Here is a 19084-nt window from a genome sequence, read left to right as displayed (position 1 = left end):
AAAAATCTATAAAGCATGGATCTGATAAGGGGTTAATACCCAAAATATATAAGGAACCCATGCAACTCAATAGCAAAGCGAAACAAATAACCTGATTAGGAAATGGACAGAGGACCTGAATAGACATTTTTCTAAAGAAAGCATACAGATGGCCAACGTACATTAAAAGGTGCTCGACATTACTAATTACCAGCATAGGGAACTCTGCTCAATACTCTATAATGACCAAGTGGGAAAGCAATCTAAAAAAGTGGATGTGTGTGTGTATATATATACACACATATATATATGACTGATTCACTTTGCCATACAGCAGAAACTAATGCAACGTTGTCAATCAGCTACGCTCCAATAAAAACTTTTTAAAAGTTTTCACCACACACACAAAATGGTAACTACATGAGCTGAGCGATGTGTTTATTAGCTTGACTGTGGTAGTCATTTCACAGAATGTGTGTCCTTCAGATCATGTTATACACCCTAAGTACATAGCCATTTGTATTTGTCAGTTTTATGTGAATCAAAGTGGGAATGTGTATATATATTTTTAAAAAGGCATATACTATGTGCCTCATTTTAGAGAGGTATCTGCATCAGGCACCACTGAGTTCCTTGTCCTTTCCCTGACCAGACTGTTTGGTCTGATTCACTCAGTTACTTTTGATTCTCACGAAGACTTAATTGACAACATACGTGCTTATCATTCAACTGTGAAGGACTGTAAAGTAATTGGACTCACTTTGCCATGTCCTTCTGTGCGTTTTCCCCAAGAGTCTCTTCTGTCATTTTTCCTGGAGACTCCTGTGTTGGTCGGGGGAATGCTGAACCTGTCTCCCTGACACCAGGACACACATGAAAATCAGAGCTTTGGGAGAGTCAGAGCCACTACGCAACTGCTGGTGTTGCTCTGTGCAGCTGGCAGTACACTGGCTGGCTGATCGCAGCTCTGCTTTAAAGAGCAGATTCATAAGGGCTGTTCAGATCCAAATCAGAGTGAACCAACCGCGGCTTGTGTGCAGATGAGTCCAGTGAGACCCCTTGCACTTCAGGCTGTCTTCGCCTCCCACTCAGGGGCCCTTCCGTTGACTTGGCTCTTCTATTACCTTGGTTTTCTTTTTTAACAGATGAGGAGAAGACTCTTCCACCTGCTCCAGTGCTTATGTTACTTTCGACAGATGGTGTGCTTTGTCCTTTTTACATGATCAATCAAAATCCTGGCGTAAGGTCCCTCCTCAGGACACCGGAGCGGCTCTCGTTGGAAGGAGAGCGGCAACCCAAGTCATCAGGTGTGTGCCTCCACTGCCCGCTGCACCCCGGTTGTGGCCAAGAGGGGGTCCTGCAGGCTCGAACAGGAGTGTCTGCTGGGATGAACACTGTGAGGTCGAAAAGTGTTATCGTTGTCAGCCAGTCTGTCTCTTCAAGGCAGGACCAGTCTTCCCCTTGAACAAATGCACATACTTTCTGTCTCTCACCCCCAAGCTTTATTCACCAACCTTTACTTTAGAGAAAAAGGAAGCTCAACCCGATGGATCCCATTAGGTAATTTACTGACAATACCCTGTTGTAAGACCCCACATTATATGATCTGAAACCCAACATGTTTAATGTGAGAAATTGGTTAAGTGATTGTACATCCATACAGTGAAATGCCATGTAACAGTTAAAAATGTTATATTTATTAACAGAGAAAGGGCAGAACGTGCCATGAAAGAGCACTATGATTCCTTTTTTTGTGAGAAAAAATATACATTAAAAAACAACTTGTAAGATACTAAAAGGTAGATAGTGGCTACTGGTGAGAACATAGAAATTTTCTTTTCTCTTTGTATTTAATTTTCTTTAGTTCCTCCCCCCTGCACTCCCCCGTCCACCCCCGAAGGTATCGCTTAAGTGAAAGTGAAGTAAAAGTGAAGTCGCTCAGTCGTGTCCGACTCTTAGCGACCCCGTGGACTGCAGCCTACCAGGCTCCTCCGTCCATGGGATTTTCTAGGCAAAAGTATGCATGCATATAAATGCCAGTCTGCATTTTCAGCATTTTCTCAATGACAGTCACCTGTGAGAACAAAATAAACTTTTTTAGAAGGTCATTGTTTCATATTTTGGAATTTCACTTGTATTTCTCTTTTTGAATTCTGTGAGTATATAACTAGTAAGCTTTTTCTCTTCTAATATAGTTTTTAAAGCTCATAGTGTAACCAATTCTATATCTGGTAAGAAATATGTGGACCAGTGGGTTTGGATATGGTTGAGAACACTTAAGAGTGTCTTACCGCACTGCTTCCCAGTGCAGAGTGAATTGTACATCATAAATAGAGCCGCTTGGATACTTGGGCTCCTATCAACTGTCAGTGTGACCCCAAGTAATATACTAGGTGCCTTGCATAGACTGTATCGGTGCTGTTGTGTTGGAAAATCTCAATACAGTGTGTACTCTTGAGTTGTTTTCTTCCCTTTAAGTGGTCCTGAGTCCCCTGAACTCCCTACGCCCAGTTTCTGGGTCCATATGTAATAAGCAGTGTGCCCTGTGAAGTCAGGAGCCTGGGGAATGATGTTTGTTTCTTTTTCTTTCTTTCTTTTTTTTAAAATACTTATTTGACTGCTTCAGCTCTTTGTTGTGGCCTGTGAAATCTTCCGTTGCAGCCCACGGTCTCTCTAGTTGAGGCACACGGGCTTAGTTACTCTGTAGTATGTGAAATCTTAGTTCCCCAATCAGGGATTGAACCTGCACCCCCTACATTGCAAGGCGGATTCTTTACCACTGAACCACCAGGGAAGCCCCAGGAAGTATTCATAGATTTACTTGTATTTATACTTTCAAAGAAGTGTGAACATTTACTTGGGGTTCTCTGTTTTCAGAAAGTGGCATTTTTATGTGCTAAATCACTTCAGTCATGTCCGACTCTTTGAGACCCCATGGACTGTAGTCCACCAGGCTTCTCTGTCCTTGGGGATTCTCCAGGCAAGAATACTGGAGTGGGTTGCTCTGCCCTCCTGCAGGGAGCCTTTCCCGACCCAGAAATCGAACCTGCATCTCTTATGTCTCCTGCACTGGCAGGGGATTCTTTACCACTAGTACCACCTGGGAAGTCCAGCATTTTCATGGTTGTATCCTAAGCATTTCATTCTTTTAGATACAGTGAGGATAGACTGTCATCTCTGACAGTTTGAAAGAACCAAGACCTATAAATATTTGGATTGAAAAATATTGCTTTCTTAGTTATTTGGAGATTAATTTTGGAGAATTTAGAGAATTAACTTGTTTATAGAAAGTTTGGAAAATAGAAAAAAATTTAAACTTGTCTTTTTTCTTCCAGTGGTTTTTCATAAACGTCTTTCTTCATAGTTGTGATCATATTATATACATAGTTGGTATGCAGTTCATTTATTTAAATTTTAAGTGTTTTCCAGGTTCTTATGCAATTCTTATGATTTATTTAAGAATGTTTAATATTCTGTTGAATATATTTTACCATTGGGTTGTATTAAATATTTTTCATTTTTTAAGTTATTTCATAGGCATTATTCTTAGAATTGGGATTACAAGGTCCATTTTTTATGATTTTTTTGAGACTTAATGTTTTCTCAAAGATTGCTAAATTAGGTACCTGGTAACAAAAAGTTTCAGGTTTATTTTACCCCTTCACCTAGAGGATTATATGTATTTATATTTTGGTAATTTAGAGAACCAAAGTATGCCTCATTTAATTTGTGTTTGACTAGAGAGAATGTATATATTTTCTTCCTGTGAATTAGATTCCCAGCGTTTACCTGTTAAAGTCTCAGGACCTCCCTGGTGTTCCAGTGGTTGGGACTCTGTGCTTCCAATACAGGAGGTGTGGGTTCAATCCCTGGTGAGGGAACTAAGATCTCACATGCTTCGAGGCATGGCCAAAAAATTTGAGAAATAAATGAAAAATTTAAAGTCCCCAAAGTTTTTGTTGTTGCTTTTATATTTTTGTTTTTTTTTAATTGGTTAATTTTTGACTGCACCGGGTCTTCACTGCTGCGTGGGGTGAGCGATGCTGAGTTGTGGTGGGCAGGGGCTGCTCTTTAGTTACGGCGCTCGGGCTTCTCATTGTGGTGACTCCTTTTGTTGTGGAGCCCAGACTGTAGGGCACCAGGGCTTCAGCGGTTGTGGCGCATGGGGTTGGTTGCCCCAAGGCATGTGGAGTCTTTCCGGACTAGGGACCCAACCCGTTTGCCCTGCACCGGCAGGCAGACTCAACCACGGGACCATCAGAGAACTCCTCAAAAGTTTTTTAAAATCTCAATTTTTATTTAAAAAATAAAACATATTACTGTCATCTGCAGATTTTTTTCAGTATACCTTTTGGTTGTATGCCTATTTTTGTACTTAGTCAAATCTTTATCTTTTGTGATTTTGGGGGTCACTTTTAGGTTTACCAGCTTGTTAGACACTTGGACTTAATTCACTTTTTGCCGCCTTTGTTTTGAGATACAGTTTTATATATCCTTTTGTATATCTCAAAACAAAGGAGATATATCTTTGATTAAACTGGAGTTGTTTTAGTGACTATTAAGAGACGTAGGTCTGAGTTAAAGTTTTTTCCTGATAATAAAATATTGCAGAATGACTTACTTTTCACTGTGACATCGAGAAGTGTTTTTTCTATATTACTCAAGTTGATGTTTATGAAGACCTGTTAGTCTAATGTCTTTCTGCATTTTATTTTTCCTTCAAAGTTTTAGATATCTTGCCATATGGAATGTTTGCTATGGAAAGTTCAACATCAGCTCACATTTCTTCTCCCCACAACTTTTGGAATGAGGACCAATTATTTCTGGCTTCCTTCTTCCACCAACCCTTTTCCACTTGCTTCCTGCGATGTGAACCTCCAGTGTCATGGCGTTAACTTGTCTCTTCCCTTTTCCTCCCTGTGTTTCCTTGCAGGAAGTATTCCCACTACCCCCACCTCCCCTCAGGCCCCGCAGAAGCTCGATGTGCCGGCCGCCGCGGCGCCTGCCTCTGTGCTGCCTTCATCACAGGCCGCCCCCACCTCCACCTTCTCTCTGCCGTCAGCTGTGTTCTCCTTTGGTTCTTCATCTTTGAAGTCCTCTGGTTCTGTCCCTGGGGAGGCTCCTCTGAGTTCCAGTGGCTCTGATGGGGCCAAAGCAGCCCTGGTCTCTGGCACTTCGCCCTTCCCTTTTGCTCCTCCTTCTCAAGCCTCCCTCGCGCCCACGCCTGTGGCCTCTCCCATGATGCCCTCAGCTGCTTCATTCTCCTTTGGATCATCGGGTTTTAAGCCTACCCTGGAAAGCACACCAATGCCAAGTGTGTCAGCTCCAAATATGGGAATGAAGCCCACCTTCCCACCGTCAGCTCCTGCAGTCAAGGTCAACCTTAGCGAAAAGTGAGTAACACTTCAAGTTTGACAGGTAGAGATAGCGCTTGTTTTTCACTTTCATGTGGGATCTTAGTTCCCTGACCAGGGATCTAAGTTCCTCACATTGGAAGGCAGATTCTTAACCACTGGACCACCAGGGAAGTCCTACGTGTATCTTATTTTTTCACTTCTGTACCTGCTTGTTTTGTTCTCACCACCAGAATATAAACCTTTTGAGAAAAGTAGCCCTTATACCTTGTACCCTTTCACATAATTGCCATTGAGTATAAATACTACCAGCTTCCCCTTCCACTCTTCTGTATCTTCCCTTGTTACTGTGGAGGGGATGCCGGCCGCTGTCACTGTTGATAATAAGTTGTCATGCAGCCACTTCATTCTGAAGGTTGCCTAGTATTCCATTGTGTAACACTGATTTATTTCACTAGTCATCTGATACTGTATACTTATATTCTTTACAGACATTTGCTCTTCTAGGTGAAACTTACTTCCCCTTCCTAGCAGACCGTCAGCATCCCAGAGATAGTAACCTGCTCTCATCTTCCATTTTCCTTCCCCAGAGATGATCATCCCACGAGTCCTCAGTAATTTCCTTGACAAAGGGAGGGTACTAAACTCTCCAAAGTCCAGTTGAGTCCCACCTTCTCTTTTCACTCGGCCTGATAGGATAGACAGTAAATGTTTTATATCATGGTAAACTTAGTTTTGTCATCATATTAAGTATTATTTGATATTTTCATTCCAAATAAGCAGATGACGAATGTTTCCATGCAGCCTTCACCTTTTGTAAGAAATAGCTAAACATTTGCCCTTCCTAAAGGCAGAAGAGTCTAGGAAGTTACCTTTTGATGATCACTCATTACGGTTGCGAACAATCCCACAGCAGCAGGCTGTTCTGACCCACTCGGGCTGCCGTTTTCAGGTTCACAGCTGCAGCCACCTCGGCTCCTGTTCACAACTCACAGAGCACAGCCTCGATGCTGCCCTTCTCGGCCTCCAAGCCGGCTTCCTCTGGACCTCTCAGCCACCCTGCGCCCCTCTCGGCATCATCCAGTTCGTTGTCATCCAAGTCCTCAGCCACTCCGTCTGCATCAGGTATGATTTTAAGCAAACATCTTCAAAGCTCAGTCCCGAATTCCCAGATTAGCATTTCTCCAAGTTATTTAAAAATCCTAGCCAACATGGCTGGACTGGATTCCTTTTTCTTGCTTCCTGTAACTCACACTGAAGTCCAGTGCCTTTTGTACTCCAGTGTGGAAAAATTCATAGTGGCTTCAGTGCTTGTCTCTGTCTTGTGGGGCATTTGTCTTCACGTAGAGCTTGCTGTCCATGGAGGTCAGTCACCAAGCAAGTCTTGAAGACACATAGACGATAAGGAACCTGCAGAGGCTTTCTGCTTATTCCTCTGGTGACTGTCCTGGATTTTCACACTCAGCCCTACCATAAGCAGATTTTTTAAATAAAGATCATGATAATGGTTATATCCAGGTTGAAGTGCATTATACAGCTCAACGAGCAAATGTACCCACCCTGTCTTTTTCTTCTTTCAAACCTCGGAAAGGCTGCATATTATAATCTGAATACCATTCCTTTCCCTGAGAGTCAGCATCATGCACTGCTCCTTTATGTCTTTCTTTCTTTTTTAAATATGAATTTCTAGTTTGGTGAGCTTGGATTTTTTTTCTTTTTTTAAGACAAATTACTTTTTGGCTGCACTGGTGTTTGTGCTTTGTGCAAGCCCTCTCTAGCGGTGGTGCGCGGGCGTCTCATCACAGAGGTGTCTCTTGCTGCAGAGCGCAGGCTCTAGGGCACGCAGGCTCCAGTGGTTGCAGCACACTAACTCAGTTGCTCCCCAGCATTTGGAATCTTCCTGAACCAGAAATTGAACTCTTGTCCCCCACATTGGCAGGCAGATTCTTAACCACTGGGCCACCGGGGAAGTCCTGTGTCTTTCTTTTTTAATGTAAATTTTTTTCTAAAACATTGGAAAGTTAATCACAGATATGAAACACTTCACCCCTAAGAACTTCAGTGTCTCTCTCCTAAAAACAAGGGCACTCAATACATTATCACACTAAAGAAATTTAACAGTAATTCAGCCTGTAGCCCGATTCAGGTTTCCAGTGTTGTTCCTGTAATGTTCTTATAGCTTTGTTTTCCCCCTTTGTTTTTCTAAAAGCCACTCAAGGGCTACACGCTATATTCCGATTTTGTCTCGTTAGTCTCAAGCAGTCTTACCGTTTTTGTCTTCCTCAGCATTAACATTGGTGAGATCAGGCCAGTAGTTTTGTGGACTGTCCTTCAGTGGATTTGAGAGTTTCCACACAGTGAAATTTACATGAAACATTTTGAGCAGTAACACCACATAGTTGATGTGTGTGCCACATCACGTGATTTCCTTTTGTCCTGACATAAGTGACATCATTTCGCTCACAGTTGTGGTGGCGTCTGTCAGATATGTCTCTGTTTTTAAGTTTGTTGTTTGCTCATGCCAGTGATAATACCCAGCCAGACGTACCTGCATAGCCATTTGGTGTTTGAGTGCCAGGAATAATTTTATCTTGGTAGATACTGAGCAAGCATTGAGCTGTATAAATTCCTGAAATCCCTCTTAGCTTGATCAAGGACTGCCTTGTAGCATTTGTCAAAGTCACCTCATTCTGGGACTTTTCACCAGATTCTGGCAAGTACTTGTCTATGACCTGAAGAATTAACAATCCTTTTCACATCTCTTTACACTTTAGGGTAGAAGAAATGTACCACACCGCATATACACTTTCTCCCTGTCTGCTGCTCACCACCCATATCTCCCTACTGCCATTGCTGTTATTTAATTCTTAATAGTTTGGTGGCTCCTGGATCATTGGATTGTACTCTAGACCCACTGGGGGAGTCCCTTCTCTCACTGTTTAATCTGGTTCTCTTGAGATGAGGCTTGGATACAAGTTTTTGGTATATTTGTTTTTTAAAAGCTCCTGCTGCTCAGTCACTTCAGTCGTGTCTGACTCTGTGCGACCCCATAGATGGCAGCCCACCAGGCTCCCCAGTCCCTGGGATTCTCCAGGCAAGAACACTGGAGTGGGTTGCCATTTCCTTCTCCAATGCATGAAAGTGAAAAGGGAAAGTGAAGTTGCTCAGTCGTGTCCGACCCTCAGCGACCCCACGGACTGCAGCCTTCCAGGCTCCTCCGTCCATGGGGTTTTCCAGGCAAGAGTACTGGAGTGGGGTGCCATTGCTTTCTCTGTTAAAAGCTCCTAGGTGATTCTTATGTGCAACAGACTTGTCCTAGAGGATTCCAGGAGAGTCCCGAAGGCTCTGTGAGTTCTTCCTAGGGATGGGAATTGTTGCTCTCATGGTCTTTAAACTTTGTCCCCAGTTCCCAGAGGTCATCAGGCTCCTCTGTGAGGATTAGGGATGGGCTGAGGGGACTGCCTCCTGGGCCTGCACACCAGTGCGCATACCTGTTGTCGGAGACACTCCAGTTTACCTGCTTTACAAGGGAGCTTCCTGTTTTAAAATGTTATGTGTGTTTTTTAGGTATTTGGAAACCGTGGATATCTCTTTTGGTAACCAAGATCATAAATGGAGGCCAGGGACAGTGAAAAACTTATTTTATTAGATTTGAGGAAAGGATATTCGTGGTGGAAGAAATAATGGGAATGAATACTGTTTGTTTTGACTGACCTCTTGTTCTTACAGGGAGAGCTGCTCAGGGCAGTCCAAGTCCGGTGCCCTCAATGGTCCAGAAATCACCTAGGATAACCCCTCCAGTGACTAAGTCAGGCTCTCCTCAGGTATGTTTAAACTCAGCCTGCAATACTGTGTTTATTAATTTACTGCCCCAAACATACATGTTTATAAAGTGAGTTTTTTTTGGTTTTAGAATTCACACCTTTGCAAAAGTATTTCGGACTATGTGATAGGCAGTACCAAAGTGGGAGCTATGAATGTTTGTAATGCCTGCTCATAAAAGCCATGTAATGCGACCCTAGAATCTTAGGCCTGTTCTCTCTGCTGACTCCTGAGCTTATCCATGCTATGTCCCATTTGTGGAACCCTACTCATGTCTGAAGACTGTAGTACACCACCTGATTTTTTTCTGTCATTCCCAAAGTAATCAAGAAATCTCCCACTGCCCTCTTTTTTTTCTGCCTTTCCATTACGACTTGGTTCATTTTATTTAATTTTTTACTAACATAGAGTACACATAGGGGGAAGGAGGATACAGGTGACACATATCCACCTGGTTGAATTGCCACCAGCTGAGTACACCTTGGTATCCCACACCCAGAACAAGAAACAGACCATACTGGGGTCCCTGAGTCCCCCTCCTGTGAGCCCTTCTAGACATTACCCTTGCCAAAGAGGTCTCACTGTCATGATTTCTAATAGCATAGCTTAGTTTAGCCTGTGAGTATCTTCTGTAGAATGGAATGATTCAGTATACATTCTGGTATCTGGCTGTTTGGCTCAGTGTTATGTCTGTGAGGTTTTTCCGTATCGTCGTTGCTGTCTGGAATTCACTGGGCGACTATTACTACAAGTTTCATCCCACCCTTGATGGACATTTGAGTAGTTTCGAGGTTGAAGTCATTGTGAATCGTGTTGTTATGACCACACCAGTTGATGTCTTTGGGTGAATATGTGTATGCGTTTCTAGCAGTGGAATTGTTAGGTCATAGAATATGCATATATTCCTTCTTAGTACATTCCCACTAGGCGTATTTGAGTTCAGCTGCACATCCTCACTCAGAGAAGGCAATGGCACCCCACTCCAGTACTCTTACCTGGAAAATCTCATGGGCAGAGGACCCTGGTGGGCTGCAGTCCATGGGGTTGCTAAGAGTCGGACACGACTGAGCGACTTCACTTTCATTTTTCACCTAAATGCATTAGAGAAGGAAATGGCAACCCACTCCAGTGTTCTTGCCTGGAGAATCCAAGGGACGGGGGAGCCTGGTGGGCTGCTGTCTCTGGGGTCGCACAGAGTCAGACACGACTGAAGTGACCTAGCAGCAGCAGCAGCAGCACATCCTCACTAGTTTTGTAGTTTACATTTTTACATTTTTATTTTTAATGTATTTTTATTTACATTTTACGTTTTTATTGTTGTTGTATTTTGTGGTTTTAATTAACATTTCACAGATGACTAGTAAAATTGAGCTTTTTTTCATCTGACTATCTTCTTTTCAGTGGTGTCTGTACAAGTCTTTTACCTGTTTTTCCATTGGGTTGTTTTTCTTATTGACTTGTAAGAGTTCATTCCTAATTGGATATGCATATGCATGTGTAAACACATAAACATATAATACAAATACTTTCTCACTCTCTGAATTGCCTTTACCTTCCCTTGAGGTCTCTTTTGATGACAAGTACTTAATTTTAATGTAATTTAATTATTTTTTTAAGATGAGTACTTTTTGTGTTCTGTTTTGAAAATAATTTCCTGTTTCAAGGTCAAAAAGATATTTTCCTAAAAGTTTTATTATTTTACTTTTCGTATTAGATCTACAGTCTATCATCTCAGTTTATTTTTATAGTTTAAAGAGAATTTTCTGTCCATTTCCCGCTTGATTATTTGAGTGCCCTCAGAACAGGAGTCGTATCTTTTCCTCTGTCTCTCTCCCAGTCTGCTTCCTTCCCCACCCCAGCACATACCTGTGCAGGCTTCACAGGAAATGCCCAGTTTACAGCTGTAGCTTTTGGCATAATACGTGACATGTGGCATTTATTAAATAAAGCTGTTCTACTGAATGCTTATGCAACCTAAAAACTCTTCTATATGTTCACTGGTGAAGGTAACAAATCACTTGAAGGTCCTGTCAAGTTATAACATCTCTAAAGCAGAATTCTTTTTTTTTTTTCCCCATTATTTATTTATTTGGTTGTGCTGGGTCTTAGTTGCAGCATGTGAACTCTTAAGTTGGGGCTTGTGGGATCTAACTCCCTGACCAGGGATCAAACCCAGGCCCCCTGCAATGGGAGCACAGAGTCTTAACCACTGGACCACCAAGGAAGTCCCAAAGCAGAATTCTTGATCTGTATTTCCCAGGAACCTGGCCTTGTTCTGGTAGTCCCATCTTGAAAAGCACTAACCTGGCAGTTTGCTCCAGCCCCTGGTGCGGAAGTCATCCTGGATCCCTCTCTGTAATAGCGCCTGCCGTGGTCCACACTAGCAGAGGTCTTGCCAGCTCTGCTCTGTGGTGTGTTATTTGTCATAAATCCACATCTCTGTCCCTGTTGATATTGAATTTCAGGCCATTATCATCTACCCTCAGTAGCCTCCTGACCACTCTGTTTCTTCGCCTGCCTGTCACTGTCATCCATGCTCTGTTGAATAGCAGGAGGACTCTTCTAATATCATAAATCAAAGGATAGTTTCAACTCTCCTAAAACTCCACTAGTAGTTTTCCAACACACAATAAAATCCGGACTCCTTGGTATAGTCTTCCATGACCTCCCTCTGCCTGCCCCCAACTCCCTCCCTGACTTCATGTGCCCACATTCACTTTTGCCCCGAACTTGCCAAAGTCTTTTTCTGCACTTGCTTTTCTTGCTGCCTGGAGGTGCTTACCTAAACTTGCCATAGCTTTCTCCCTTACTTCATATCTCAGTGCAGAGACAGTGCTCAGTGAAGGCTTTTGGGCCATCTCATCTGAAGCAGTGTTTTCACTTTTATTCTCTCTATATGTTCCTGTTCATTTTTTTCGCGTCACTTGCTGCAATTACTGAAGAATTGTTTACTTCTGATTATGTCTTGTCCCAGTGGAAGGTGAGTTCCGTGAGAGTAGGGACCTTATCTGCCTTGTTTACCTCCATCTCCACTGTCTAGAACATGCCTTATACCAAGAAGGTACCCAGCAAACACAGGTTCAAAAGACTGAATGGTGGAACGGTAACGGTATTGTGAGAGTGCTACACCTGTGGCAGACACTGAGCCACCTACTCCAGGAAGCCATTGCTTGTAACATCTTGCTTGGGGTGTGGGACGCATTTTTAAACCTTTGCCTTTCATTTCAGCCAAAATCACTTCAGCCTCCTGTTACAGAAAAGCAGGGACATCAGTGGAAAGAGTCAGATCCTGTGATGGCTGGAATTGGGGAGGAGGTAAATTTGTTCCTGCAGATTTTTTCCAGAAATAGCTCTGATAGTGAGACTTGAATGGCTCTGGGTGCTGACTCCTGTGTGACTGTTTTATTCTGGCATTGAGCCTTGGCGTGTCCTGGGAGTCTCTGCTATTAGTGGGCCCAGAAGCCGTGACAGGACTGCCACACCATTCAGACTGAGTCGTCTCCTCATTTGTGGCCTTGACAGATCGCTCACTTTCAAAAGGAGCTGGAAGAATTGAAAGCCCGAACATCGAAAGCCTGTTTCCAGGTGGGCACATCTGAGGAGATGAAGATGCTGCGAACAGAATCAGATGACCTACATGCCTTTCTCTTGGAGATTAAAGAGACCACAGAGGTTTGTGTTTTTGATGCTCTTCCTAAGTTAAACATTGTCATCCTGATACTCCATGGGCATATATATTTTCTCTCTTAAAGGACACTGGTAGTGTTTTTTATGTGGACGAGTGGCTCAGCCAGGAATGCCTGACTTCAAACCCTGCCTTTTGTTTTAGTCGCTAAGTCGTGTCCAACTCTTTGTGACCCTATGGATCGTAGCCCGCCAGGCTCTTTGGTCCATGTGATTTCCCATGGATACTGAACAATAAACTCTGTGACATTGTGCAAGTTATTCTAATAGCTCTATGTTTTATTTTTTTCATGTGGAAAATGGAATAATAAGTACTTTGTATCCCATTGGCACAAGGCATTCCATTAAAGTTTATTCTAGTTGTTAGTTTAGTTTAGGTATATTTGAAAATTTACTAGCTTTTTTTCTTGGTATAAAAGCAAACTTTAATGAAGATGTTGTGGGCATTTACAGGAGAAAACTTACTGTCTTTTATAGTCAATTGTTAGGTTATAAAGTGTTAAGTTTAAGAAAAAAGCAGGATACTCAAGAGCATATACAATGTAAAAATAACAAATGTTTGCTGTTCACTGTATTATTTACTGTGTTACTTTTTTTTTTTGGCTGCTCAGGGTCTTAGCTATGGCATGTGGGTCTAGTTCCCCAACCAGGGATCAAACCCAGGCCCCAGCATTGAGAGCTCTTAGCCACTAGACCACCAGGGGAGACCCATGTGTTTCTATTATTACTCTTTACTATGTGCCAGGCATCTCAATATTATCTCAATGAATCTTCACAGCTTTTCTGTGTGGTAGGCACTGTTGTTCTTTCTGTTTTGCAAGAACAGGAAACCTAGGCTTAGAGAGATGAAGTGTTTCCCCAAAGTCACCCAGTTACTGAGTGATGGTGCCCGGATCCCAATTCAGACTGCCTGACTCCAGAGTTCTTGTCTTAAATATCGAGCTTGGAAATAGGAAAGTTCTTGAGGGTGGGGGAGGGGTAAATTGGGAATTTGAGATTAAGAGATACACACTCTATATATCAAATAGATAGACCACAAGGACCTACCATATAGCACAGGGACCTGTATTCAATATCTTGTATTAATAATAACCCATAATGGAAAAAAATCTGAAAAAGAATTATATGTGTGTGTGTATATGTATGTAAAACTGAATCACTTTGCTGTACATTTGAAACATTTTAAATCAACTATACTTCAATAAAAATTTTAAAAGTTAAAAAAGGAGAATTCTCCAAGGTTTTAGCAGTGATCATCTTTATTTATTTATTTATTCTTTATTTTTCGACTGCACCCTGCAACATGTAGGATCTTAGTTCCCTGACCAGGGATTGAACCCACACCCTTGGCAGTGAAAACACCAAGCCCTTCCTTACCACTGAACTGCCAGAGAAATCCCAGTGGTCATCTTTAGATGGAAGGATTACCAGTATTTTTATTTTTCCTGAGTTTCTGATCATTAAGGTTGTATTTTTTTAATGAGAAAGGAAAAAGAAAAAAAAAATGAACGTTAGTATCTTTCTTTCCAAGCAGAGAAATCAGTTTTGGCTCTGTTCAGATGTTCATCTTGTTAAATATTTGAGAAGCACCACCTTGATCTAGCAAGAAAGGTTTATTTCTCAGAAATAGCACTTTTGTATCAGCCCATCCTTGTACCTTTTCTAGTCTCTTCATGGAGATATAAGTACCCTGAAGACAACTTTACTGGAGGGCTTTGCTGGTGTTGAAGAAGCCAGAGAACAGAATGAGAGGAACCGTGACTCTGCGTATCTGCACTTGCTCTACAAGAGGCCACTGGACCCCAGGAGTGAAGCTCAACTCCAGGTAGGAGAACCTCACCAGAGCTGCCGAAAACAGACACCTAGACGGGCACGCTTCTCTGGAAGGTCCAGGTTTGCAGGACTTCCTGGACAAAGTTGTTCATTTCCTCTGAGTGCTAACCCACTTCATATATACCTCCTTGACTGTAACAAAGAAAACAGCACTTTCCCCCTTGAGGTTTTTTGGATCAACAAAAACATAATTTTTAATTAAATCTTAAGCATGGTAGAAAGTAGCTGTTGAAAAAGATATATTTAGAAATCAAATCAGGAATAATAATAATTATTAATGTAACAGCTATTTATTGGCCTGAAAAGAAAAGGTGTTGTTTTCTGGGAAAGAAGGTTGGGAGAGCATTCAGAAGAAACAGCATGAGTTCATGCAGAGATACGGTCACATTTGAAGTGTCCATAGTCAAGGGCCTTCCTCTAGTCACAGAGTACTGAGTTGAAATTTGTGTTTGATGCTAAGGTTACTGCTGCTTCCTAGAATCAGCCTGACTCTTTTAAGTGACATTGTCATCTTCAGTTAGGGCACATACCCTTGTCCAAGAATGATTTTGAAAATACAGTTAAACACAATAAGATCTTGGTACAGATGTAAAAGTATTTCCCAGTGTATAGTACTTCATCTTCATTTGTATACACATTTAATGTAATGCTTCATTTTCATTAGTGGAATGCTCTATTTTATTTATTTTTTTTTACCAATTATTTATTTATTTATTTATTTTTTAATTTTTGAGAGTTAAGTTATGGCGCCGTAAAGGTTAACACTAGATCACAATTTAAAGAAAATTATTGAAGGCCTAAAATGAATTAATAGGTAAGACTTTTAATAATGGTAAATTCCATTTCTAGTACTGATACTATTCTTTGTTTTTGAGAAATGACTTTACCCCCACTGGTGAGATGACTTATGCATTCTATTCTGTGAATAGATAGGTGCAGAATTATTTTCAGTGCTGTTTTGTAGGATAATTTTGTCTGTATTACAGTTAATTTCATGGGTGGGAGAGCAAAATCTAAATGGGTGTACTGTTGGAGTAGCAGAGTACAATGGAAAATTCCTAGGCCATGTGGAGCTACTTTACAAGAGCTGAAAAATGAGAACTAAGCCAGAACATCGGTTCCCTAGAGGCCCTGGGCTGACACACCCTTTCTGTTTCCCTTTTCTTAACACTATCTCTCTGTCACACACTTTAAAAGTTGGGTTTCTCTAACATTCTAATGATTATTTGTTGTTATTTAGTCACTAAGTTGTGTCTGACTCTTTTGTGACCCCGTGGACTATAGCCCACCAGACCCATCTGTCCATGGGATTTTCCAGGCAAGAATGATAGAGTGGATTGCCATTTCCTTCTCCATCTGGTGATTATATTAAAACGTGTTATGTTTTCCTTATTCCTTGTGGTTCTCAGTGTAAAAAGACTTCAAAGTCATTTTAACTGTTTTGAGACACAATCCTGCAAACTCCTAGAAAACCGAGTCATTTTGCCATTTCATTTTTTTCTTGCAGGAAATTCGGCGCCTTCATCAGTATGTGAAATTTGCTGTCCAAGATGTGAATGATGTTCTAGACTTGGAGTGGGATCGGCATCTGGAACAAAAGAAAAAACAAAAGTGAGCGAGATCTCTCACCCACCATCTTGATAGTGCTGTGGCCTTTTAAAAAGATCGTCTAAGAGGGTTTCTGAAAACCCTACACAGGTTCTTTCTCTTTGACACAGTCATTATACATCAAGAAATTCTATGGAATAATAACATTGTTCACAATAATACATAAAAGAATTTACAGCACAGTTAATGAGAGTGAAAAATTGGATTCAGCCTAGTTATGCAAAAGTTAAGAGTAGCTAAATCTGACCACATTTTTCTCTTAAACAAAATACTGTGTAACCGCTGAATCTCATATTCTCAAAAAAAAAAACATGTTAAATATCTTTTCTGAGAAGGCAATGGCACCCCACTCCAGTACTCTTGCCTGGAAAATCCCATGGACGGAAGAGCCTGGTAGGCTGCCGTCCATGAGGTCTTGAAGAGTCGGACATGACTGAGTGACTTCACTTTCACTTTTCACTTTCATGCATTGGAGAAGGAAATGGCAACCCATTCCAGTGTTCTTGCCTGGAGAATCCCAGGGATGGGGGAGCCTGGTGGGCTGCCGTCTATGGGGTTTCACAGAGTCAGACACGACTGAAGTGACTTAGCAGCATACAAAATATATAATTGTGTAACTGTAATTATTAGGTACAGCATATAAAAAATGAAAAAGTTAAGACATGAAGTCATACTAGATGACCTCAGTGTGGAAGTCTAATGTAAAAAAAGGCTGGTAATAAATCTATCAGAATACTCATTTAGAGCTGCAAGATGGGATTCAGAGGGGTTTTTCTTTTACACTTTCCTGTATATTCCAGATTTTCTTTTGCAGGAAACATTGCTAATTAGTTTGGATAACTAAAAGGATGAGAGGAATGACAACAGATAGAGGAAACCCTTCTCTTGTAATCTTCTGTCCATGGATGTTTGGTTTGATGCCTTGTGTTTTCCAGAAGGAATAGAATGCAGTACATTGTGAAAGCAATAAGGTGATGTGAAAAACAGGTCAGCCCTCCAAATGCTAGATTTCTGAAACACCTACACTTGATCAGTGTGATTAGCCTTGTAAGGAAATAAACAGGAAATGATCTGTTTATTTGTTTACAAAACTGTGAGGTCACAGACTTAAGTAGGCAGCCCGAGTGTTATGTCAGGGGCAGGGGTAGAATGTGTTTAAAATCCAGTAAACAGAATTTAATAGATGATACTGTACAGCGTGGAGAAAGGTTTTGTGCCTAACCTGAGGAACCTCAGAGCCTAGGTGTGGTAAGACAGAGGTGAAAATTGATCTTCCCAACACTGGCAGGGGCAGATTCTGTGGCCTGGAGCCCTTGTCCCTGGGGGCAGCTGGCCCCCTTTAGAAGAGGTTTCAGAGTGCACTCCCCTGTTGCCAAATTCATGTTCCTCCCCAAGTGAGAGAATGGCTTGACCTGACTGCGTGAACGTTCTGCTCAGCTTGACGTTGGAATACTGTTGTCTAATTAATACGTTGACTTTTTAAAAAGTGCATGAGGCTAACAAGAAAAGCCAGGCTTTCTTCTCCTTTAAACAACCCCATGGATTTTCTATTAATACTTAATGTGCCTTTTTTAAGTTTCCTTCCTGCAGAGTTCTGATTCTTAAATCTATACGGTTTGCTGGAACGTCTCTCTTTTAGACCCTTCTCTAAATATTATCTGGAACCCCACTGAAATGCCTTTTAAAAATGTATGTTGAGCTAATGACCTTGTCACCAGAAAGAAAGGGACCATTGTCCTTTTCTCCTTTTAATTCTTTTGGGTGGCGACCCCCGGCTGCCAAGTCGTGTGCTGTCCTCTGTCTCTTGACGGCACTCTGAAGATCAGCTTTTTTTTTTAATTAATGAGTCTGTTTTTGGCTGTGCTGGGTCTTCACTGCTGCATGCAGGCTGTCTCTAGTTGTGGACAGTGGGAGCGACTTTCCAGTTGTGCTCGGCTTCTTACTGAGGTGGCTCCTCTTCTTACGCAGCACACGTTTCGTTGCTCCATGGCATGTGGAATCTTCCCGGACCAGGGATCGAACCCTTGTCTCCTGCATTGGCCGGTGGATTCTAAACGACTGGACCACCAAAAAAGTCCCTCTTAGTAACTTCTTGATGTTTCTTTCCCACTAGTGGTTCTTCATTTTATTATTTTCACTGTTACAGTCTTTTCTTTTCTTTCCAGTGGAAATTTCTTTTATTTGAACCATTCTCATACATTCTTTCCTCCTTGCTCTAAATAGGCGCCTGCTTGTGCCAGAACGAGAGACACTGTTTAATACTCTTGCCAACAACCGGGAAATCATCAACCAACAGAGGAAGAGGCTGAATCACCTGGTGGATAGTCTCCAGCAGCTCCGACTTTACAATCAGACCTCCCAGTGGAGCCTTCCCTTGGATGTTCCCTCCCAGAGCACCACACACAGGTGTGCAGGAGAACACGTCTGTTAATGCCGCGTGCACTCAGTAAATGAGGTGGGATGAGTGAATAAATACACAGAGCAAAGTGGACTAGTTGTCGAGTAGTTTAGATGTGCGTTTGAAAGTGACTCTGCTGTCTTTCATCTGTGTGATTGTGGTCAGATTCCTCACCCTCTCTGATCCTTTTTCCCTCTGCCAAAAAGTGGGGCTAACAATAGCCTTCTCAAGTAGCTCAATGGTAAAGAATACCCCTGCCAATGCAGGAGACGCAGGTTCGATCCCTGAGTCAGGAAGAGCCCCTGAAAAAGGAAATGGCACCCCACTCCAGTATTCTTGCCTGGACAGTCCCATGGGCAGAGGAGCCTGGCAGGCTACAGTCTGTGGGGTCGCAAAAGAGCTGGGC

General features: G+C 42.0%; 1 protein-coding gene across 3 annotated transcripts in view; it reads left to right on the top strand.

The window, feature by feature from the left end:
• Nucleotides 1-19084, top strand: part of NUP214 (nucleoporin 214) — a 90135-nt gene that overhangs the window by 12950 nt on the left and 58101 nt on the right. For all 3 annotated transcript variants that reach the window (XM_086324506.1, XM_086324505.1, XM_086324507.1), the window contains exons 11-19: nt 1125-1286; nt 4913-5372; nt 6286-6458; nt 9063-9157; nt 12384-12470; nt 12678-12827; nt 14506-14664; nt 16180-16283; nt 18504-18686. In XM_086324506.1, the coding sequence (XP_086180632.1) occupies nt 1125-1286; nt 4913-5372; nt 6286-6458; nt 9063-9157; nt 12384-12470; nt 12678-12827; nt 14506-14664; nt 16180-16283; nt 18504-18686 (1573 nt within the window). The remainder of the gene's footprint in view (nt 1-1124; nt 1287-4912; nt 5373-6285; nt 6459-9062; nt 9158-12383; nt 12471-12677; nt 12828-14505; nt 14665-16179; nt 16284-18503; nt 18687-19084) is intronic.

Source organism: Bos grunniens, chromosome 11 (genome assembly GCF_055505025.1).
Source record: "Bos grunniens cultivar Pamir isolate PY7600 chromosome 11, Bosgru_T2T1.0, whole genome shotgun sequence".
Classification (NCBI taxonomy): Eukaryota; Metazoa; Chordata; class Mammalia; order Artiodactyla; family Bovidae; genus Bos; species Bos grunniens.
The sequence above is the reverse complement of the archived record's forward strand: the minus strand, read 5'-3'. Positions and strand labels throughout refer to the sequence as shown.